Raw genomic sequence first — 24,025 nt, 5'->3', positions numbered from 1 at the left:
GTGGTGATGGATGATGATGGTGCTGATGGATGATGATGGTGGTAATGGATGATTATGCTGATGATAGAGGTGATGGAGATGATGGTGATGATGGTTTTAAAGGTGAATGATGATGGAGGTGATGGATGATGATGGCGTTAATGGTGGTGACGTCACACACAGCTTTTAGTCCTGTGTCCTCGGCCGCAGCATCGTCTCTGCATCCTTGCTGGGCGTGGTTATTGCTCTTCGAGGGGCGTGGTTCTCTTAGGTCTAATAGACAACCGCAACTGAAGAGGCGGGGTTACAGAACGATGTTTACCTGTGCTGGGCGGAATGTGGGTGTGGCTTTCTAAGTTCCCTGCGCTATGATAGGAATAAACGGCTGGTAGACGGAGAAGTTGAGGGCGGGGTGTTGTGACGTCAGATCCGGTTGGGCTGGCTCCTGGTCTGCTGGGCGGTCTCCTCCTCAGTTCGGCGCTGGAGGTTAAGCAGAGAGGAGCTTCCATCATGGCCGTGTTCCCTGCGCTGTGTGCGGTCCTGGCTACTGTCGTCGTGCCTGGTCTTTCCGGATACATAGAGGTAAGAGCTGCCTGCCGGGCGGGGGAGGTTCCCGGCGAACGCCCGGTCTGCCCCTCCTCGCGGGGCTGCTGGTACATTGTGGCCGTGGGTCCTCCTCCCCGCCCCGCTCTGTTCTCACTCTGCACCCGCGGCTGCTGTTATGTAATGCGGGGACGGAGGCACCTGGGAACGGGAGGCTCCTCGCAGAGGGTGGAAAATGGGAGTAGTAGTTTTGTGAGCGATGGAGGCGACTGTTATTTGCGCCTCTGCCTAGTACGTGTGTATAAGGCAGGTGCTCCCCAGCAGTACAGGTATATACTAGTGTGTGTATAAGGCAGGTGCTCCCCAGCAGTACAGGTATATACTAGTGTGTGTATAAGGCAGGTGCTCCCCAGCAGTACAGGTATATACTAGTGTGTGTATAAGGCAGGTGCTCCCCAGCAGTACAGGTATATACTAGTGTGTGTATAAGGCAGGTGCTCCCCAGCAGTACAGGTATATACTGGTGTGTGTATAAGGCAGGTGCTCCCCAGCAGTACAGGTATATACTAGTGTGTGTATAAGGCAGGTGCTCCCCAGCAGTACAGGTATATACTGGTGTGTGTATAAGGCAGGTGCTCCCCAGCAGTACAGGTATATACTGGGGTGTATAAGGCAGGTGCTCCCCAGCAGTACAGGTTTATATGGGGGTGTGTATAAGGCAGGTGCTCCCCAGCAGTACAGGTATATACTAGTGTGTGTATAAGGCAGGTGCTCCCCAGCAGTACAGGTATATACTAGTGTGTGTATAAGGCAGGTGCTCCCCAGCAGTACAGGTATATACTGGTGTGTGTATAAGGCAGGTGCTCCCCAGCAGTACAGGTATATACTAGTGTGTGTATAAGGCAGGTGCTCCCCAGCAGTACAGGTATATACTGGGGTGTGTATAAGGCAGGTGCTCCCCAGCAGTACAGGTATATACTAGTGTGTGTATAAGGCAGGTGCTCCCCAGCAGTACAGGTATATACTGGTGTGTGTATAAGGCAGGTGCTCCCCAGCAGTACAGGTATATACTGGGGTGTATAAGGCAGGTGCTCCCCAGCAGTACAGGTTTATATGGGGGTGTGTATAAGGCAGGTGCTCCCCAGCAGTACAGGTATATACTAGTGTGTGTATAAGGCAGGTGCTCCCCAGCAGTACAGGTATATACTAGTGTGTGTATAAGGCAGGTGCTCCCCAGCAGTACAGGTATATACTGGTGTGTGTATAAGGCAGGTGCTCCCCAGCAGTACAGGTATATACTAGTGTGTGTATAAGGCAGGTGCTCCCCAGCAGTACAGGTATATACTGGTGTGTGTATAAGGCAGGTGCTCACCAGCATTACAGGTATATACTGGTGTGTGTATAAGGCAGGTGCTCACCAGCATTACAGGTATATACTGGTGTGTGTATAAGGCAGGTGCTCACCAGCATTACAGGTATATACTGGTGTGTGTGTAAGGCAGGTGCTCCCCAACTTTACAGGTATATACTGGTGTGTGTATAAGGCAGGTGCTCCCCAGCATTACAGGTTTATATGGGGGTGTGTATAAGGCAGGTGCTCCCCAGCAGTACAGGTATATACTGGTGTGTATAAGGCAGGTGCTCACCAGCATTACAGGTATATACTGGTGTGTGTGTGTGTAAGGCAGGTGCTCCCCAACTTTACAGGTATATACTGGTGTGTGTATAAGGCAGGTGCTCCCCAGCAGTACAGGTATATACTAGTGTGTGTATAAGGCAGGTGCTCCCCAGCAGTACAGGTATATACTAGTGTGTGTATAAGGCAGGTGCTCCCCAGCAGTACAGGTATATACTAGTGTGTGTATAAGGCAGGTGCTCCCCAGCAGTACAGGTATATACTAGTGTGTGTATAAGGCAGGTGCTCCCCAGCAGTACAGGTATATACTAGTGTGTGTATAAGGCAGGTGCTCCCCAGCAGTACAGGTATATACTAGTGTGTGTATAAGGCAGGTGCTCCCCAGCAGTACAGGTATATACTAGTGTGTGTATAAGGCAGGTGCTCCCCAGCAGTACAGGTATATACTAGTGTGTGTATAAGGCAGGTGCTCCCCAGCAGTACAGGTATATACTGGTGTGTATAAGGCAGGTGCTCACCAGCATTACAGGTATATACTGGTGTGTGTGTGTGTAAGGCAGGTGCTCCCCAACTTTACAGGTATATACTGGGGTGTGTATAAGGCAGGTGCTCACCAGCAGTACAGGTATATACTGGTGTGTGTATAAGGCAGGTGCTCCCCAGCAGTACAGGTATATACTGGGGTGTGTATAAGGCAGGTGCTCCCCAGCAGTACAGGTATATACTGGTGTGTGTATAAGGCAGGTGCTCCCCAGCAGTACAGGTATATACTGGGGTGTATAAGGCAGGTGCTCCCCAGCAGTACAGGTATATACTAGTGTGTGTATAAGGCAGGTGCTCCCCAGCAGTACAGGTATATACTGGTGTGTGTATAAGGCAGGTGCTCCCCAGCAGTACAGGTATATACTGGTGTGTGTATAAGGCAGGTGCTCCCCAGCAGTACAGGTATATACTGGTGTGTGTATAAGGCAGGTGCTCCCCAGCAGTACAGGTATATACTGGTGTGTGTATAAGGCAGGTGCTCCCCAGCAGTACAGGTATATACTGGTGTGTGTATAAGGCAGGTGCTCCCCAGCAGTACAGGTATATACTGGTGTGTGTATAAGGCAGGTGCTCCCCAGCAGTACAGGTATATACTGGTGTGTGTATAAGGCAGGTGCTCCCCAGCAGTACAGGTATATACTAGTGTGTGTATAAGGCAGGTGCTCCACAGCATTACAGGTATATACTGGTGTGTGTAAGGCAGGTGCTCCCCAGCAGTACAGGTATATACTGGGGTGTATAAGGCAGGTGCTCCCCAGCAGTACAGGTATATACTGGGGTGTATAAGGCAGGTGCTCCACAGCAGTACAGGTATATACTGGTGTGTGTGTGTGTATAAGGCAGCTGCTCCCCAACTTTACAGGTATATACTGGGGTGTGTATAAGGCAGGTGCTCACCAGCATTACAGGTATATACTGTGTGTAAGGCAGGTGCTCCACAGCATTACAGGTATATACTGGGGTGTATAAGGCAGGTGCTCCCCAGCAGTACAGGTATATACTGGGGTGTATAAGGCAGGTGCTCCACAGCAGTACAGGTATATACTGGGGTGTATAAGGCAGGTGCTCCCCAGCAGTACAGGTATATACTGGTGTGTGTATAAGACAGCTGCTCCCCTGCAGCACAGGTATATACTGGGGTGTGTATAAGGCAGCTGCTCCCCTGCAGCACAGGTATATACTGGTGTGTGTGTGTGTATAAGGCAGCTGCTCCCCAGCTTTACAGGTATATACTGGGGTGTGTATAAGGCAGGTGCTCACCAGCATTACAGGTATATACTGTGTGTAAGGCAGGTGCTCCACAGCATTACAGGTATATACTGGTGTGTGTAAGGCAGGTGCTCCCCAGCAGTACAGGTATATACTGGGGTGTATAAGGCAGGTGCTCCCCAGCAGAACAGGTATATACTGGGGTGTATAAGGCAGGTGCTCCCCAGCAGTACAGGTATATACTGGGGTGTATAAGGCAGGTGCTCCACAGCAGTACAGGTATATACTGGGGTGTATAAGGCAGGTGCTCCACAGCAGTACAGGTATATACTGGGGTGTATAAGGCAGGTGCTCCACAGCAGTACAGGTATATACTGGTGTGTGTATAAGACAGCTGCTCCCCTGCAGCACAGGTATATACTGGTGTGTGTGTATAAGGCAGGTGCTCCCCAGCATTACAGGTATATACTGGTGTGTGTATAAGGCATGTGCTCCACAGCAGTACAGGTATATACTAGGGTGTGTGTATAAGGCATGTGCTCCCCAGCAGTACAGGTATATACTGGGGTGTGTATAAGCCAGATGCTCCCCAGCAGTACAAGTATATACTGGTGGGTATAAGGCAGGTGCTCCCCAGCAGTACAGGTATATACTGGGGTGTGTGTATAAGGCAGGTGCTCCCCAGCAGTACAGGTATATACTGGTGTGTATAAGGCAGGTGCTCTCTAGCAGTACAGGTATATACTGGTGTGTAAGGCAGGTGCTCCCCAGCTTTACAAGTACAGTGGGGCAAAAAAGTATTTAGTCAGTCAGCAATAGTGCAAGTTCCACCACTTAAAAAGATGAGAGGCGTCTGTAATTTAGATCATAGGCAGACCTCAACTATGGGAGACAAACTGAGAAAAAAAAATCCAGAAAATCACATTCTGTTTTTTTTCATTTTATTTGCATATTATGGTGGAAAATAAGTATTTGGTCAGAAACAAAATTTCATCTCAATACTTTGTGATATATCCTTTGTTGGCAATGACAGAGGTCAAACGTTTTCTGTAAGTCTTCACAAGGTTGCCACACACTGTTGTTGGTATGTTGGCCCATTCCTCCATGCAGATCTCCTCTAGAGCAGTGATGTTTTTGGCTTTTCGCTTGGCAACACGGACTTTCAACTCCCTCCAAAGGTTTTCTATAGGGTTGAGATCTGGAGACTGGCTAGGCCACTCCAGGACCTTGAAATGCTTCTTACGAAGCCACTCCTTCGTTGCCCTGGCGGTGTGCTTTGGATCATTGTCATGTTGAAAGACCCAGCCACGTTTCATCTTCAGTGCCCTTGCTGATGGAAGGAGGTTTGCGCTCAAAATCTCACAATACATGGCCCCATTCATTCTTTCATGTACCCGGATCAGTCGTCCTGGCCCCTTTGCAGAGAAACAGCCCTAAAGCATGATGTTTTCACCACCATGCTTTACAGTAGGTATGGTGTTTGATGGATGCAACTCAGTATTCTTTTTCCTCCAAACACGACAAGTTGTGTTTCTACCAAACAGTTCCAGTTTGGTTTCATCAGACCATAGGACATTCTCCCAAAACTCCTCTGGATCATCCAAATGCTCTCTAGCAAACTTCAGACGGGCCCGGACATGTACAGGCTTAAGCAGTGGGACACGTCTGGCACTGCAGGATCCGAGTCCATGGTGGCGTAGTGTGTTACTTATGGTAGGCCTTGTTACATTGGTCCCAGCTCTCTGCAGTTCATTCACTAGGTCCCCCCGCGTGGTTCTGGGATTTTTGCTCACCGTTCTTGTGATCATTCTGACCCCACGGGGTGGGATTTTGCGTGGAGCACCAGATCGAGGGAGATTATCAGTGGTCTTGTATGTCTTCCATTTTCTAATTATTGCTCCCACAGTTTTTTTCTTCACTTCAAGCTGATTGAATCTGCAATAGCCAGTCTTCCCAGCCTGGTGCAGGGCTACAATTTTGTTTCTGGTGTCCTTTGACAGCTCTTTGGTCTTCACCATAGTGGAGTTTGGAGTCAGACTGTTTGAAGGTGTGCACAGGTGTCTTTTTATACTGATAACAAGTTTAAACAGGTGCCATTACTACAGGTAATGAGTGGAGGAAAGAGGAGACTCTTAAAGAAGAAGTTACAGGTCTGTGAGAGCCAGAAATCTTGATTGCTTGTTTCTGACCGAATACTTATTTTCCACCATAATATGCAAATAAAATGAAAAAAAAATAATGTGATTTTCTGGATTTTTTTTTTTTTCTCAGTTTGTCTCCCATAGTTGAGGTCTACCTATGATGTAAATTACAGACGCCTCTCATCTTTTTAAGTGGTGGAACTTGCACTATTGCTGACTGACTAAATACTTTTTTGCCTCACTGTATATGCTGGGTTGTATAAGGCAGGTGCTACCCAGCAGTACAGGTATATACTGGTGTGTATAAGACAGGTGCTCCCCTGCAGCACAGGTATATACTGGTGTGTGTATAAGACACCTGCTCCTCTGCATTACAGATATATACTGGTGTGTGTATAAGGCAGCTGCTCCCCAGCTTTACAGGTATATACTGGGGTGTGTATAAGGCAGGTGCTCCCCAGCAGTGCAGGTATATACTGGGGTGTATAAGGCAGGTGCTCCCCAGCAGTACAGGTATGTTCTGGTGTGTATAAGACAGGTGCTCCCCAGCAGTACAGGTATATACTGGGGTGTATAAGGCAGGTGCTCCCCAGCAGTACAGGTATATACTGGGGTGTATAAGGCAGGTGCTTGCTCCCCAGCAGTGCGGATATATACTGGTGTGTGTGTATAAGGCAGGTGCTCCCCAGCAGTGCAGATATATACTGGTGTGTGTGTGTATATAAGGCAGGTGCTCCCCAGCAGTACAGGTATATACTGGTGTGTATATAAGGAAGTTGCTCCCCAGCGGTACAGGTATATACTGGTGTGTGTGTATAAGGTAGGTGCTCCCCAGCAGTACAGGTATATACTAGTGTGTGTGTGTGTGTGTGTATAAAGCAGGTGCTCCCCACCAGTGCAGGTATATACGGGTGTGTGTACAAGGCAGATGCTCCCCAGCATTACAGGTTTATACTGATGTGTGTACAAGGCAGGTGCTCCCCAGCATTACAGGTATATATTGGTATGTATAAGGTAGGTGCTCCCCAGCAGTACAGCCATACACTGGTGTGTGTGTGTGTGTGTGTGTATAAGGCAGGTGCTCCTCAGCCATACAGGTATATTTTGGTGTGTATAAGGCATGTGCTCCCCAGCAGTACAGGTATATACTGGTGTGTAAGGCAGGTGCTCCCCAGCATTACAGGTGTATAAGGCAGGTGCTCCCCAGCTGTACAAGTATATACTGGTGTGTATAAGGCAGGTGCTCCCCAGCAGTACAGGTATATACTGGTGTGTGTGTGTGTGTGTGTATAAGGCAGCTGCTCCCCCAGCATTACAGGTATATACTGGTGTGTATAAGGCAGGTGCTCCCCAGCTGTACAAGTATATACTGGTGTGTGTAGAAGGCAGGTGCTCCCCAGCAGTACAGGTGTATACTGGGGGGGGTGTGTGTGTGTGTGTATGTATATATATATATATAATATATGGCAGCTGCTCCCCAGCATTACAGGTATATACTGGTGTGTGTATAAGGCAGCTGCTCCCCAGCATTAGTTATATACTGGTGTGTATAAGGCAGGTGCTCCCCAGCCATACAGGTATATGCTGGTGTGTGTAGAAGGCAGGTGCTCCCCAGCAATGCAGGTATATACTGGTGTATGTGTATAAGGTAGGTGCCTCCCCAGCACTGCCGGTATATACTGGTGTGTGTATAAGGTAGCTGCTCCCCAGCAGTACAGGTATATACTGGTGTGTGTATAAAGCAGGTGCTCCCCACCAGTACAGGTATATACGGGTGTGTGTATAAGGCAGGTGCTCCCCAGCATTACAGGTTTATATGGGGGTGTGTATAAGGCAGGTGCTCCCCAGCAGTACAGCCATACACTGGTGTGTGTATAAGGCAGGTGCTCCTCAGCCGTACAGGTATATTTTGGTGTGTGTATAAGGCATGTGCTCCCCAGCAGTACAGGTATATACTGGTGTGTATAAGGCAGCTGCTCCCCAGCAGTACATGTATATACTGGTGTGTGTGTATGTATGTGTATATATATATATATATATATCAGCCGCTCCCCAGCATTACAGGTATATACTGGTGTGTATAAGGCAGCTGCTCCCCAGCATTAGTTATATACTGGTGTGTATAAGGCAGGTGCTCCCCAGCAGTACAGGTATGTACTGGTGTGTGTATAAGGCAGGTGCTCCCCAGCAGTACAGGTATGTACTGGTGTGTGTATAAGGCAGGTGCTCCCCAGCAGTACAGGTGTATACTGGTGTGTAGAAGGCAGGTGCTCCCCAGCAGTACAGGTATATACTGGTGTGTGTAGAAGGCAGGTGCTCCCCAGCAGTACAGTTGTGTACTGGTGTGTGTGTGTGTGTGTGTATAAGGCAGGTGCTCCCCAGTATTACAGGTATATACTGGTGTGGTATAAGGTGGTTGCTTCCCAGCAGTACAAGTATATACTGGTGTGTAGAAGGCAGGTGCTCCCCAGCAGTACAGGTATATACTAGGGTGTATGGTACGGGTGCTCCCCAGCATTAGTTATATACTGGTGTGTATAAGGCAGGTGCTCCCCAGTACTATAGGTATATACTGATGTATGGGGCGGGTGCTCCCCAGCACTGTAGATACTTTCCAGCTGTTATATTGCGGCTCTGATGTCGTGCTCCGGCCTGTTCCCTTCTGGTCGCTCTCAATCGGGCACAGGTTCCCTAGCCCCGGGGTTCTCCGGTTTTGGCCGCTCTGCTGACATTTCAGAGGCTGGTAGGGGTTAATGTGGCGGCCCCCTCCCTCCTGGCAGGATATCCTTCGGATGCTTCTGTGCTCCACCCAGCGGTGACTGATGGAGGGGATGCAGGGGGATGCGCTGGGTGGGCGCTGAGGGATGGGACGATACAGGTGCCTCCTGTACAGCCGGGAAGACCTTTCTTGTGGATCTGCCGGGTACTGCAACTCTCATCCTCTGTCAGGCGATTTCAGTTGCACATAAAGACTCATTTATGTCGGCAACCAGTGGGACCACAAGTCACAGTCTGCAGGGTGCTGGTGATGCTTGGTGTTTGACCCTTCAGTGTGTGGAGCTTTTCATCCTCGTGGCTTCTTCCCCCTCATCCTATTGAAATCTTTTAATTTATATTAATAATAATAATTAATAATTTTCTCCTGTTGAAATTTGCCCAAGGTTGTCTGTCTGCAGCGAGTGGCCCATTAGAGGGTCCCCTCACGCCGCTATGTCTGCCAGACACCCCCAGTCAGGCTTGGCAGGGAGTGTCTGTGTGGCTGCTCTGCCCGGCCTGGTGTTTGCTCCTCATTGCTTGTTTTTCCCTGTTGAAGCGCTGACCTCTGTGTACTTGAATCATTGGTCAGGACAGCTGACCCCCCACCCCCTGCCCATGGGACGCCCATTGCTGGGATTCCTGCTAGGTTTTCCAGGTGTGAGCTGTGGATGACCTTTGTGGCTTGTCTGTGATCTAATCTGGGAGATGGGCGGCCACTTGGGGGGGATCCCTAAAACTGGAAAAATGAGAAACTCTCAATAATTCCTCAGTGACCTCCTGTGTACTGGGAGTGCAAAGCAACAGAGTGATTTGTGCATGGCACTATATACCTCCTCCTCAGAGGCTGGAAATTGCACAATGCCTGCGGCTGACCAAGGTGTGGGATTGCACAATGCCTGCGGCTGACCAAGGTGTGGGATTGCACACGACTGCTGCTCAGCATGCGCCTCCATGATGGCGAGGAGCTGGCATCCCCTGGGGACGCAATATGGACCCTCTATACCGCAGAGGAGGAATCGGGCCTACCTGAAATAAGGAAGTGCAGCGACCGGGATTCTGTGGCAGCTGAGCATGTGGACAAGGAGAATACACGTAGAACTTGATTACACCGCACAGCTTCAAGTATAGATAACGTAAAGTTTACTAACGTAAAGTCGCACAGTACATAAACCAAATATGACTATGCCAGGCTCCCGATTCCACACCTCCAAGAAGGGTATCACCCACTGGACCCCAAGGCACCAACAGATCACCGAGGCACGCATAGGAGGGACATCAGGATACAGGCAGGACATTGGGGTACACGAGGACATCAGGAGACAGGCAGGACATCAGGGTCACAAGGTCATCAGGACGCAGGCAGGACATCAGAGTCACCGGCAGAGAGACAGGAGTTGTTTGTTTCTGGACATCTGACACGACCTACAGGCACCACTGCTGTCATCAGGCTCCAAGCTCCAGGTAGCGGTCATCAGGTTCCAGACTGCAGTCGTCAGGTTCCAGACTGCAGTCGTCAGGCTCCGGGCATCGGACCTAGGAAGAAACTCAAGCGTGATGGTGCTGGAACCTCAGGATTGCTGGGTCTGCATGGAGCTAGCACTGCATGGTAGTCAGAGCATAGAGTAGTAGATGCTCAGCAGGAACATCGGTTACAAGAGACTCAGTCATTGGGTGCGAGGCTCCAGACACAGAGGGATTCCAAGAACACAACACAGCAGACACTGTTCAGACAGTCAGGTACAGGACAGGAGCAAGATCAAGGATTCAGGCCTAGATATACCGCCTCCAGGGCAGGGTGCAGGAATCAAGGCAGGGACAAAAACATAGACAGGAGAAGTCCAGGAACACAGACATAAAACGCAGCAAGGTTCAGGAACTTTGAGAGTAGCTCTGGCAATGCCCAGTGAGGGAAGGGAAGTTTTATTATAGGAGCTGCCCCTCAGCAATTGACTGGGGACAGCATTTCAAGTATACAAACTAACCCTGATAAAAGCAGGGGAGGTGTGGCTGTGCACGCCCTAAGCACAAACAGAATCCATTACAGCACAATCAGTGCAGGAACTGAGGCTCAGGGCACCTGGCAGCGGCTGCATCCCCAGACACACGTGGTAAGTCATGCACCAGCTGCAAATGACCTCGCAACCCGTGGACCGCTTACACAGCAGCAACCAGGAACCGCACATGTGGATGGTCATGCAGCAGAGCAAAGACCTAACACATGTATGGCTACGCAGCAGAGCAGGCAACTGAGAAGGCTCCATACAGGTAACAGCCAACAGTATCCCAGCTCAATTAGGGGGAAAGGAGCAAAGGGTTAAAACAAAGAACTGCATTGTCATGCCGACAACCAGGTACAGACGAAACGGCATGACATGCACGATGCCTGCGGCTGACCAAGGTGTGGGATTGCACGATGCCTGCGGCTGACCAAGGTGTGGGATTGCACGATGCCTGCGGCTGACCAAGGTGTGGGATTGCACGATGCCTGCGGCTGACCAAGGTGTGGGATTGCACGATGCCTGCGGCTGACCAAGGTGTGGGATTGCACGATGCCTGCGGCTGACCAAGGTGTGGGATTGCACGATGCCTGCGGCTGACCAAGGTGTGGGATTGCACGATGCCTATGTGATGGAAGCAAAACTGAACTTGAGGATTCTGAAAAAACGCTCCAAAACATGCGTTTTTGACTCTGCCTCTTTTCTGCCAAGAGTGTAGGTGCTGCTGCAGAAAAAAACTCTGCAAATATGCCTAGTGTGAACTGAGCCTTAATGGATAACTGAAAAGATGGTGCCAAATTGCAGCTTCCAAGACTTGTCAGATCTCCATCAGGCACAGACAGGGATTGAACGTCTCCACCCCTGAGGACTCGTCACTTTTTTTTCTATCTGCAGTAAGATCCACACTGGATACAGCTCATCCGCTCTTGTACTGTCAGTGACACTGTATAACCCTCCACCTGCGTCCGGAGATGATATCCTTCATCTGCTGCAGGAGAGGCACGTGTGGCTCCTGAGGATTGGATACGGCTGTGTATCTAAGATGTGAGATACCCAACGAAGAGGCTGCGGTCTGAGCGTCGGTGACTTAAGCATGTCGTCTCCTGCTGGCCGGTTATTATTTATAATTGTTTCCTCGACATTCGGAAATATCCGGGGAGGAAGCGGATCCATCATGTTGTCTCCGGGCGGAGAGGAACGTCGTGTTCTAATGGGTGGAGGGTCCAGCAGTGGAATTAACCCTCCGGTGACCAACAGGTTACTATGGTTTATTAAGGTCTCCTTGGGATGGGACGAGCTGATGCCGCAGCAGCACAGAGGGATTTTCTGTTCTCGGCTCCGTGTGGTCACATTGATCGGAGACGTGTGTGTCTGGTTACTGGTACTTGCTGGGATTATACTGGGGCAGTGTGGAGACGTGATTCTCAGGTGACCGGATCCCTTACGTTTCAGGGATTTTTCCCTTGAGTAGACGCTGATCTCATTAGGGTACGTCTTCCTGGGTGCCGCTGATCCCTCACCTGACCGCTGAGCAGGTGATTGCATGGGACCGTGCACCGTTCCCAGCACGACAGTGATAATCTAGACTGGACACTGTGGTTCTGATGATGGGAATCTTCATCCGTAATAATCGGTATCCTCGTCCGTTTTCTGCCCCATGACTGGCCCAGCTCCCCAGAGCTCTGATGGTGACGGAGGATGGCGGCTGTAGCCCCATCCCATGCAGCCGTCTTCTTGGGGGTCCATCGGTCAGAGGGCTGATGCTTGGTTTTACATGGTGGAGTCTGATCCGCGGGTGACACAATCCTCAGACAAGGACTTTGGGAGCTTTACACTGGTATTTTTGGAAAACAGGAAGCAGAGTCACATTAGGGTTGCGTGCGGCAGACCGTGGACCGCATGGGGAATTTCTGAGCGCAAACCATCGTCTTCATCTTCATATGATGCCCCTGGACTAACATTCTGCCTGACAGGCCTGTGGAAGGTTTTTCGGAGCCGCTCCAGTGTCTCTCCTGATGGCAGCTCACAGATCGTCTTCCCTGATACACTGTAACAAACTACAAGCCTGGTGCTGTGTTCAGCTCATTTATTGAAGCTGGTCGGGCTCCAGGGCGGTGTCGATTCCTCAGACCTCGCTGATGGCGTTCTGCGGTGGCCCTGAGTCAGGGTTATTCCTGCAGGAATGTGATCTTTGTCCTTCCTGGCGCTGCCGTCGTCTCCTCTGACCCTGGTTATGGGCGTTCACCTGGGTGCAGTATTATGTCGCTGCGGTTTTGCTCTCCAATTAGGCTGTGTGCACACGCTGCGGATTAGGTGCGGATTCATCCGCGCGGATTTTGTAAAATCCGCAGGTGTAACCGCAGGTCAAAATACCTGCGGATTGCTCTGCGGTTTTGCTCTGCGGTTTTTCATCTCCTCAATGGAGGAGATGGCAAACCGCAGGGGAATCCGCAGAAAGAATTGACATGTCAATTCTTTCTGCGGATTGAAAACCGCAGATAATCCGCGCGGAAAATTCCGCACCGTCTGCACTGCGGTTTTTGATTCCCATAGGGAATCATGGTACTGTACACCGCAGCAAAAGCTGCTGCGGGTCCGCAGCGGCCAAAACCGCTGCGGAACCGCAGCAAAATCCGCAGCGTGTGCACACAGCCTTATCCTGCGTCCTTGCGGTGTGGATGTCGTGCTCATAGGCAAGGTTTTTAAAGGTCACTTCTGGGTGACGGCAGACATGGCTCTGCTCCACGTCACCACCGCTTAGGTGTGCCACGGGCAGCGAGCGTGGCGCCTGTTCCCATCAGGGTTACGTTGTGGGTACAGTGCTGACCGGCCAGGGCTTGCTCCGGTCTCGGCCGCGCTTTACCTGGTTTGCAGCTGTTTTTGCTCAGTTTATGGGACTCTCGTGCACCATAATGAGCCGTTCATGATTTCTTTTCATGGGGGAGTTGGACGCTCTGGACAATACTCATTATGTCAGGGCTCTCGCCCGCGGGTTCTTTTTTAACACAACCTGGTGCTATGATTGTGGCCATTATTATTGCACCCTTTTTGAGGTGGCACATGGTGGAGGGCGATGTCCCGTGAGGATCCTGTCTGGTATCTGCCATCGTCACCTTGCGACTTTAGTCCCGTGTGTCAGTGGCGCCGTGCGGCACAGTGGAACCGCACAGCGTCCATCACTACAAGTATAAACTTGGCTATTTGGACACCGTGGATACGGTAGTAGCGGCCATTACTCAGCGGCGCAGGAGCTCTCGCCGGTCGCAGTGGATATCCGTGCTCTTACAGGATGCTGCCTCAATGCATTTCTTCTGACTTCTGCCATTGGTGAACCTTTCGGTATTGATCAGCGGTGATAGAGATGAGCGGATGTCCTAGTAGATGAGGAGCGGTCCTGGTAGGAAACGATAGCATTGGGTGGATTTAATTCTTTTTCCATCTCGGGATTCATTGCTGGTAATGGCAGCGGCTGAGGAGTCACATTGGTGACTGGGTGTAATCTGCGGTGATCACCCGGGATGGACCTTGTATGAAATCCCCCCCCCCCCCCCCGCATATGTACAATCTGAGGGCGACCATGCAGGCTGCAGAAACTGAGCTCTGCCCGCTGTCCCCCTCGCATTCCGTGTCTGTACGGAGCATGCATCCTGGAGTAAGGATGGATGCCCGGTCTGCGTCTTTCTACATGTATATAGCATTGTTTCCTTTACCTGCAGCTGTGGGGGTGATGGGCAGCTGCAGCAGCGATTTACGCCCACGCCCTTCCCCTTTTGCCAGGTGACGGGGCCGGCCCGTCTCTACAAACTCGTGCATTGCACTTAGCTGCAATATGGTGAGAAACCAAGCATGAAATGGCCGTGTGATTCCTGCTGAGGCCGCAGCTGTCTCCGGTGTAACTGTGCATGGTGACTTCTTCCTTTTACATCCTCCAGTGGCCGCCATGACGCAGGAGTAACGTGCCCTTTCCTTCTTTTGGTGATGCGGGGCGGAGAAATGTTCCGGCAACTTCTTTTATTTGAGCCGGAATATATGTAGGTGCACATTCACACTGTGGCCATTTCACAGGCAAGACTGAAGATGAACCCAAAATGCCCAGATTCCTCTTCAGTAATAGTAATCGTGCATGTAATAACACGGGGACTTCGGTGACACTGCTATGATGAAAATGTGAAAGCCAGTAACAATAGACGGGGCAGAGCAGGACTGGGGCCCGACTGTGCAGACACCTGCCTGTATAAACTACGGTAAATGCACAGCCCAAGAGGGAGCTGCACCCTGTATGTACTAAGTAGAAAAAACTAAACCAAAACCAAAAAAAATGAGCCGAAGCACATCTATAAAGGGAACACTTAAACAGAATATAACTCCAAGTAAATCAAACTTCTTTGAAATCAAACTGTCCACTTAACAAGCAACACTGCTTGACAATCAATTTCACATGCTGTTGTGCAAATGGAATAGACAACAGATGGAAATTATTGGCAATTATCAAGACACCATCAATAAAGGAGTGGTTCTGCAGGTGGGGACCACAGACCATATCTCAGTAAAAAATGCTTTCTGGCTGATGTTTTGATCACTTTTGAATGTTGGTTGTGCTTTCACACTCGTGGTAGCATGAGACGGACTCTACAACCCACACAAGTGGCTCAGGTAGTGCAGCTCATCCAGGATGGCACATCAATGCGAGCTGTGGCAAGAAGGTTTGCTGTGTCTGTCAGCGTAGTGTCCAGAGGCTGGATGTGCTACCAGGAGGTCGTTTTGCAGGGCCTGCTGGAGGTCATTTTGCAGGGCTCTGGCAGTGCTCCTCCTGTTCCTCCTTGCACAAAGGCGGAGGTAGCGGTCCTGCTGCTGGGTTGTTGCCCTCCTACGGCCCTTTCCACGTCTCCTGGTATATAATACACAGGCTATTAATGTACAATATATGAAAGACAGGCTATTACATGTAAACATAGAGAAACCTCTTGTATAACGAATAGTAGCAAGTCTTGTCTTTTTATGTATTAACAGACCACAGAAAATATAGATTCCATAAGCTGTTAATACCCAAAAAGACAAGACTTGCTACTATCTATTGGTTATACAAGAGGTTTCTCTATGTTTACATGTAATAGCCTGTCGTACAATATATGAAAATTAATAGCCTGTGTATTATATTAAGCACTATCTTTCATCTTTTATTTGCTTATTGTTTTCCCACCTGTAGTTTATAAGGGTCATTTAGGGGCGAGTCTGGGACAGCCGCCGCGGAGTGGAGGCGCCAAATCGTATCTTTTAGGGTGCCAACCTCCACTGTCAGGAAGGGATAGCAGGCTAGTGTAGGGCTATCGTAGGTTATTGTGTAGGGTTTGTTAATTGTGTTATTGCACTAGGGTTTTTTTTTTTACCTCAATTTATTAAAGTTTCATATTTTTAAAGGGATTATATGATTGCACAACCAGAGTACACCTCATTCTACTTTGCTTCTGATTAGGTGATCACCTGAATCAAAGCTTATTTAACAAAGGAAAGTATAAAAAAAAAAAACCCTGCTGTGGTATTCACAATCCTTTTGCAATAGGACAATCTGGATGGAAAAACAAGTGCTAGTTATATTCCAAAAGTAATAGAAATTAAAAAATAACTTTTAACCATGTCAAATGAGTTAAAAAGAAAGTCTTGAGTGAGGAAAAGAAGGTCTCAATTCTGGCTTTACTAGCAGAAGGATACAGTGAGCGTCATGTTGCCTCCATCCTTAAAATTTCTAAGACTGCAGTCCATTACAACAAGGTCAAGCAGCATGCTTGGGCACAACAAAGCTACAGACCAGGAGAGGGCGAAAACGACTCTCCACTGACCGGGAAGACCATCATCTTATTTGAATGTCACTCAGCAACCGCAGGATGACATCAAGTGACCTACAAAAGGAATGGTAAATAGCAGCTGGGGTGAGGTGCACTGCAAAAACAGTTTCCTAGAGGCAGGGCTCAAGTCATTTAAAGGTAGAAAAAAGCCATTTATCAATGAGAAGCAAAGGAGAGCCAGGCTGAAGTTTGCCAAAGACCATAAGGATTGGACCATAGGGGACTGGAGTAAGGTAATCTTCTCTGATGAGTCTAATTTTCAGCTTTGCCCAACACCTGGTCGACTAATGGTTAGACGGAGACCTGGAGAGGTGTACAAGCCTCCGTGTCTTGCACCACTGTGAAATTTGGTGGAGGATCGGCAATGATCTGAGGATGCTTCAGCAAGGCTGGAATTGGGCAGGTTAATCTTTACAAATGACGTATGAATCAAGCCGCATACAAGGTTATCCTGGAAATACCGAAGACTCCTTGTGCTCAGGCAATGTTCCCCAACTCTGAGGACTGTTTTTTTTTTTTTTTTTTTTTCAGCAGGACAATGTGCCATGCCACACAGCTAGGTCAATCAATGTGTGGATGAAGGACCACCATATCAAATCCCTGTCATGGCTAGCCCAATCTCCAGACCTGAACCCCATTGAAAACCTCTGGAATGTAATCAGGAGGAAGATGGATAGTCACAAGCCATCAAAGAACTGCTTACATCTTTGTACTAAGAGTGGCATAAGGTTACCCAAAAGCAGTGTGCAAGACTGGTGGAAAGCATGCCAAGACGCATGAAAGCTGTGATTAAAAATCATGGTTATTCCACAATATTGATTTCTGAACTCTTCCTGAGTTAAAACATTAGTATTGTTTCTAAATTAACTTGTTTTCTTAGCATTATTTGAGGTCTGCAAGCACTGCATTTTTTTGTTATTTTGGCTATTTCTCATTTTCTGAAAATAAATACAAAATTTAGTGCTTGGAAATTCGAAGACATTGTCAGTAGCTTATAGAATAAAAGAGAAATTTACATTTTACTCAAAAACATACCTATAAAGACAAAAATCGGACAAAATGAAAATTTTGCAGTGGTCTCAATTTTTGCTAAAGCTGTATATTACTATCTAAGGCCTGTTTCACACTTCCGTTTTTTCAAATCTGTCAAAATCCGTTGTTTTCCGTAAAAAAACGGATCCGCCATTTTTTGCAGGATCCGTTTTTTTTGTCCCATAGACTTCCATTACGGTTACCGCGGATCCGTCAAAAAAACGGATCCGTTTTTTTAAAAACGGATCCGTTGACATCCGTTTCCGTCAAATGATCCTCCATGATCCTTAAATGGAAGACGTTTGGGACCGCCAGAAGTCTTCCTAGACCTGGCTGTCCAGCCAAACGGCAGAAGAGCCTTGGTGAGAGAGTTAAAGAAGAACCCCTAGATCACTATGGCTGAGCTCCACAGATGCTGTAGGGAGATGGGAGAAGGTTCCACAAAGTCAACTATCACTGCAGCCCTCCACCAGTCTGGCTTTTATGGCAGAATGATCTGATGGAAGCCTCTGCTCAGTGCCAGGCATATGAAAGCCCGCATGAAGGACTCCCAGACTATGAGAAATAAGATTCTCTTGTCTGATGAAACGAAGATAGAATTATCACCAAAAAGTTCTAAGCGGTATGGGTGGAGAAAACCAGGCAATGCTAGTCACCTGCCCAATACAATCCCAACAGTGAAACATGGTGGTGGCAGCATCATGTTATGTGGGTGTTTTTCAGCTGCAGGGACAGGATGACTGGTTGCAATTGAAGGAAACATTAATGCGGCCAAGTACTGATATATCCAGGATGAAAACCTCTTCCAGAGGGCTCTGGACCTCCGACTTGGCCGAAGGTTCACCTTCCAACAAGACAATGACCCTAAGTACACAGCTAAAATAGCAGGATTGGCTTCAGAACAACTGTGACCATTCTTGACTGGCCCTGACCTAAACCCAATTGAGCATCTCTGGAGAGACCTGAAAATGGCTGTCCACCAACATTCACCACCCAACCTGACAGAACTGGAGAGAATCTGCAAGGAAGAATGGCAGAGGATCTCCAAATCCAGGTGTGAAAAACATGCTGCATCATTCCCAAGAAGGCTCATGGCTGTACTAGCTCAAATGGGTGCTTCTACTCAATGCTGAGCAAAGGCTATGAATACTTATGACCATGTGATATTTCGTTTTTTTTTTTTTAATAAATTTGCAAAAATTTCTACTTTTTTTTTTTTTTTTCTGCCAAGGTGGGGTGCAGAGTGTACAATAATAAGAAAAATGATCTTTTTTGAATTTACCAAATGGCTGCAGTGAAACAGAGTGAAAAATTTAAAGGAGTCTGAATACTTTCCGTACCCACTGTATATTACTACTAGCTGAAGAGCCTGGCGTTGCCTGGGCATAGTAACTAACTGTGGTTAGTTATAACAAATTATGATTATATTGCACATAAAAACATTTCACATCATATATTCAACAGTACAGATTTGCAACACAAATTAACTAAACGATTACCCAAGTATTGATAGTATTTTATTTTCAACTCATTCAAGAGCCTTTTGATAAACATGTGTATCTGTGTATCTAATCCTATCCTGTGTAATGTCTGCTGAGCTGTGTACCTAATCCTCTCCTGTGTGATGCTTTCTGCTGAGCTGTGTATCTAATCCTATCATGTTACTGAATGCTCAGCCGTGTATCTAATCCTATCCTGTGTGATACTGACTGCTGAGCAGTGTATCTAACTGTGAAGAATGAACGCAGGAGGCACGCCGCTGCCACCAATATGTGACGACAGCACCCTGCACCCTGTGCCACCAATACGTCACGATCCCACAGCTGCCACCAAATTGTGAGCGGAGGGACGCGATGCACTGCCGACACACGGCTATCACAGGCACAGTGGGGGCTTATCTTAGTTATCCCGCCACTGGTACCATGTGACAAAAATATACAGCAAGCTAATCTCGCTCTAACAATTTATCGCAGGGGTTATTATGGATGCCCCACCACTGCTAACAACCTTCCAAGAACTGCGGGGATTTATGTATATCTCACTTTCTCAGTTCCACTTTGGAACTCGCAGCTCTCCGGCGCCCCCCTTACCCTCAGGTCAGTCAGGGAACTGCACCTAGGATAATTAGTCGCCGGACGGGCTGCTTGTTGTGCACGGCCAATTAGACTACTGCAGTAAGGGAATTATCAATGCTGTGGCCTCAACCACTCATCCAGCAATACAAGACCCTTCCGGACTGCCAACCAGCCTAACCAACCGCACACACCACGCTGCCACAAGCCACGTTTTACTTAATCAAAGAGTTAATTAAGAGGGTCCGTGGCAAACCCCCAAATTAGTAGCGATTATCTAAAAAAGGCGCATAGTTCGTTTCTTAGAGCATGGAGGCAAACTGATAATTATATCATTTATTCCCAAAATGTGGGCAGTGGTTACAGAAAAAAGTTGTTACAAAGTTGAGATGGTAAATATGTACAATTCAAGTATGAAAATAACATGGATGAAAGAACAGAAGGTAACACTTACATGTGGTTAGGTGGTATTAGGGAGACCATGTGGCTGGGGAAAGAAGGCGGAGCCACACGTCTCCACTCATCTGGGGTTCTTGTCAGCACGGACTCTGTAGCTCCAACTGACTGGAATTTGGTAGGGAATACCTTATAGCCTAGGGTCTGTGACCTCACGAAATGGGCGGTCTGGTGAGGTCCAATCCCCCTTTCTCTAAATGAGAAAAGCCCGTACCAACACACATAGGGCATCATTGTTTGTGATTTATCGAATAGAATCCAACAACACCAAGCATGCCATAATTAAGACACTCCATTTGGGAGCAATCCATATCTCAGTTTCTGGAGGGATTAGGATCATGAAAATTAGAGATTGGTAAGCTGGTTTCGTTGCCTACACAGGGATATGGTTATTATATCTCTGAGGTGTATGGTTCTTGTGATCTGCTTCTTTTAATATTTCCTATACCTGTATTCAAGCCTCGTGGTTTCAGAACAAAGGAATCCTTTCCCTTAAGTCATTAACATTCTTTTCTGAGCAGAGAGTCAAATGCTTGTAGAGGAAGTGTCCTATTACCAATTGCACACACAGAGCTGCTGGGGGGGGGGGGGGGGGATTGCAAGCTGACAGTCTACAAGGAGATTTTCTCATAGAATGGAGGATTCTAGAAGATTACAGAAAACATCATACTATATAGACATTTTACATTACACTAACCCTATCCTGTGTAAAACTTTCTGCTGAGCCATGTATCTAACCCTATCCTGTGTTACTGCTGTTACTGCTGAGCTATGTATCTAATCCTCTCCTGTGTGATACTGACTGCTGAGCCGTGTATCTAATCCTATCCTGTGTGATACTGGGCTCCCCCTGCAGTCTGTCAGAGGGTGCTCTGTGTTGGCACGGTAATAAATTGTGTTCTTTCCAGCTTTACAGAAGGATGATAACACCGTAGAAATAATAAGAATAGGCCAAATTATTTGGTGAATTAGAATGCGCGGGATTAAAATTTTACCTCACAACATAGCCTATGACACTCTCAGGGTCCAGACGTGTGACTTGTGCAAAATTTTGTGGCTGTAGCTGCGACGGTGCAGATGCCAATCCCGGAGACACACACACACACACACACACTGAGCTTTATATATTAGACTAGAGGTGTGCCCGATGCTATCGCATCAGGAGGGAAGTGTGTGTATGAATACGTGTGTGAGAGTACGGTGGGGGGGTTCAGCGGCCGCAGGTCCAGCGGTGGGGGGGGTCCTGGCAACGGCCAGCCGGCAGGAAAGACCACGGCTTGCGGCCTTCGGTCTTTCCTGCCGGCTATGACGGAGGTGGGTGGGAGGGCGGCAGGGGGTCCTGGCGGCAGCCGGCAGGAATGACAGCGGCTTGCGACCTGTGCACAGGCCGCATGCCTCGGTCTTTCCTGGCGGCTGTGACGGAGGTGGGGGGGTCCATCGGCGGGGGGTCCTGTCGGTGTCCCGCTGGTGGTCCTGGTATCACCAGCAGGCGCCATATTGGAACACCCATCACTGGGGTGTTTCAATATGGCGGTCGGTGTACTTCCGGTCTGCGCGGTGGATTGTGGGATTTGGGGACATCCAGACGAAAGTGGATGTCAGACAATTTAAGGCAATTAGATAGATATAGATATCTAATATATAAAGCACAAGTGTGTATGTATGTCCGGGATTGGCATCCGCACCGTCGCAGCTACAGCCACAAAATTTGGCACAGTGACACGTCTGGACCCCGAGAGCGTCCTAGGCTATGTTGTGAGGCGAAATTTTAACCCCGCGCGTTCCAATTCACCAAACAATTTTGCCCCTATCTACATAATGGGGAAAAAGTGTGTGTATCAAGTCCCGCTGCTCATTATGATGTCATAATGGTTGCCATGGCGACGCTGATGTCGTCATAGGTTGCAAGCCCCGCCGCTCATTATGATGTCATAATGGTTGACTATGGGATGGAGGATGTGTGATGGGTATATGGGCACTGGACTATGGGATGGAGGATATGTATGACGGGTATATGGGCACGGGACTATGGGATGGAGGATATGTATGACGGGTATATGGGCACGGGACTATGGGATGGAGGATGTGTGATGGGTATATGGGCACGGGACTATGGGATGGAGGATGTGTGACGGGTATATGGGCACTGGACTATGGGATGGAGGATGTGTGACGGGTATATGGGCACTGGACTATGGGATTGAGGATATGTATGACGGGTATATGGGCACGGCACTATGGGATGGAGGATGTGTGATGGGTATATGGGCACTGGACTATGGGATGGAGGATATGTATGACTGGTATATGGGCACGGGACTATGGGATGGCGGATATGTATGATGGGTATATGGGCTTGGGACTATGGGATGGAGGATATGTATGATGGGTATATGGGCATGGAACTATGAGATGAAGGATGTGTGGCGAATATGTATGATGGGTTTATGGGCATGGGACTATGGGATGGAGAATATGTATGATGGGTTTATGGGCATGGGACTATGGAATGGAGGATATGTATGATGGGTATATGGGCACGGGCCTATGGGATCGTGGATATGTATGATGGGTATATGGGCATGGGACTATGAGATGAAGGATGTGTGATGGGTATATGGGCACGGGACTATGGGATGGAGGATAATTATAACTTGGTATAACTATCCGCAGTTAGTTACTATGCCCGGGCAGCGCCGGGCTCTTCAGCTAGTATCTATATCACACTGAGGGAAGGTCGGCCATTTTACTATATCTATATCTACACTGTGTTCCAAATTATTATGCAAATGATATTTTTCTCTGATTTTCCTAAATAGTCGGTACAAATGAGTCAGTCTAATAAAAGTCATCACCGGTTAGAGTATACATCAAATTTTATTGAAGAAACCTCCCAATAATAACAGTATAATCTCCAAAATGAATAAAAACTCAAATTGCACTGTTCAAAATTATTAGGCACAGTAGAATTTCTAAACATTTGATATGTTTTAAAGAACTGAAAATGCTCATTTATGGAATTTGCAGCATTAGGAGGTCACATTCACTGAGCAAAAAGGATATTTTGGAGTTAAATAGCTTAACAGGCCAAGTTACATGTTAACATAGGAACCATTCTTTGATATCACCTTCACAATTCTTGCATCCATTGAAATTGAGAGTTTTTGGAGAGTTTCTGCTTGTATTTCTTTGCATGAAGTCAGAATAGCCTCCCAGAGCTGCTGTCTTGATGTGAACTGCCTCCCACCCTCATCGATCTTTTGCTTGATGATACTCCAAAGGTTCTCTATAGGGTTGAGGTCAGGGGAAGATGGTGGCCACTTCATGAGTTTATCTCCTTTTATGCCTATAGCAGTCAATGACTCAGAGGTATTCTTTGCAGCATGAGATGGTGCATTGTCATGCATGAAGATGATTTTGCTCCTGAAGGCACGTTTCTGCTTTTTATACCATGGAAGACAGCTGTCAGTCAGAAACTCTATATACTTTGCAGAGGTCATTTTCACACCTTCAGGAACCTTAAAGAGCCCTACCAGCTGTTTCCCCATGATTCCGGCCCAAAACATGACTCCACCTCCTTGCTGACGTTGCAGCTTTGTTGGGACACAGTGGCCATCCACCAACCATCCACTACTCCATCCATCTGGACCATCCAGGGTTGCTCGACACTCATCAGTAAACAAGACTGTTTGAAAATTAGTCTTCATGTATGTCTGGGCCCACTGCAACCATTTCTGCTTGTGAACACTGTATAGGGGTGGCCGAATAGTAGATTTATGCACCACAGCAATCCTTTGAAGGATCCTACACCTTGAGG

At 48.1% G+C, this 24,025-nt stretch overlaps 1 protein-coding gene across 7 annotated transcripts in view; it reads left to right on the top strand.

Moving 5' to 3' along the window:
• The first annotated feature begins 404 nt into the window (after positions 1-404).
• Positions 405-24,025, top strand: part of APLP2 (amyloid beta precursor like protein 2) — a 73,477-nt gene continuing 49,856 nt past the window's right edge. For 6 of the 7 annotated variants that reach the window (XM_073570065.1, XM_073570066.1, XM_073570064.1 and 3 more), the window contains exon 1: positions 406-561. In XM_073570065.1, coding sequence (XP_073426166.1) covers positions 490-561 — 72 coding nt within the window. In that variant the 5' untranslated portion in view covers positions 406-489. Of the gene's footprint in view, positions 562-24,025 lie in introns of all 7 variants that reach the window. The other variant, XM_073570063.1, reaches the window with a different exon arrangement.

Source organism: Dendrobates tinctorius, unplaced genomic scaffold, assembly GCF_039654945.1.
Source record: "Dendrobates tinctorius isolate UK_male_01 unplaced genomic scaffold, ASM3965494v1 ptg000028l, whole genome shotgun sequence".
NCBI lineage: Eukaryota > Metazoa > Chordata > Amphibia > Anura > Dendrobatidae > Dendrobates > Dendrobates tinctorius.
Note: the sequence above shows the minus strand (reverse complement) of the source record. Positions and strands in the feature narration are given on the sequence as shown.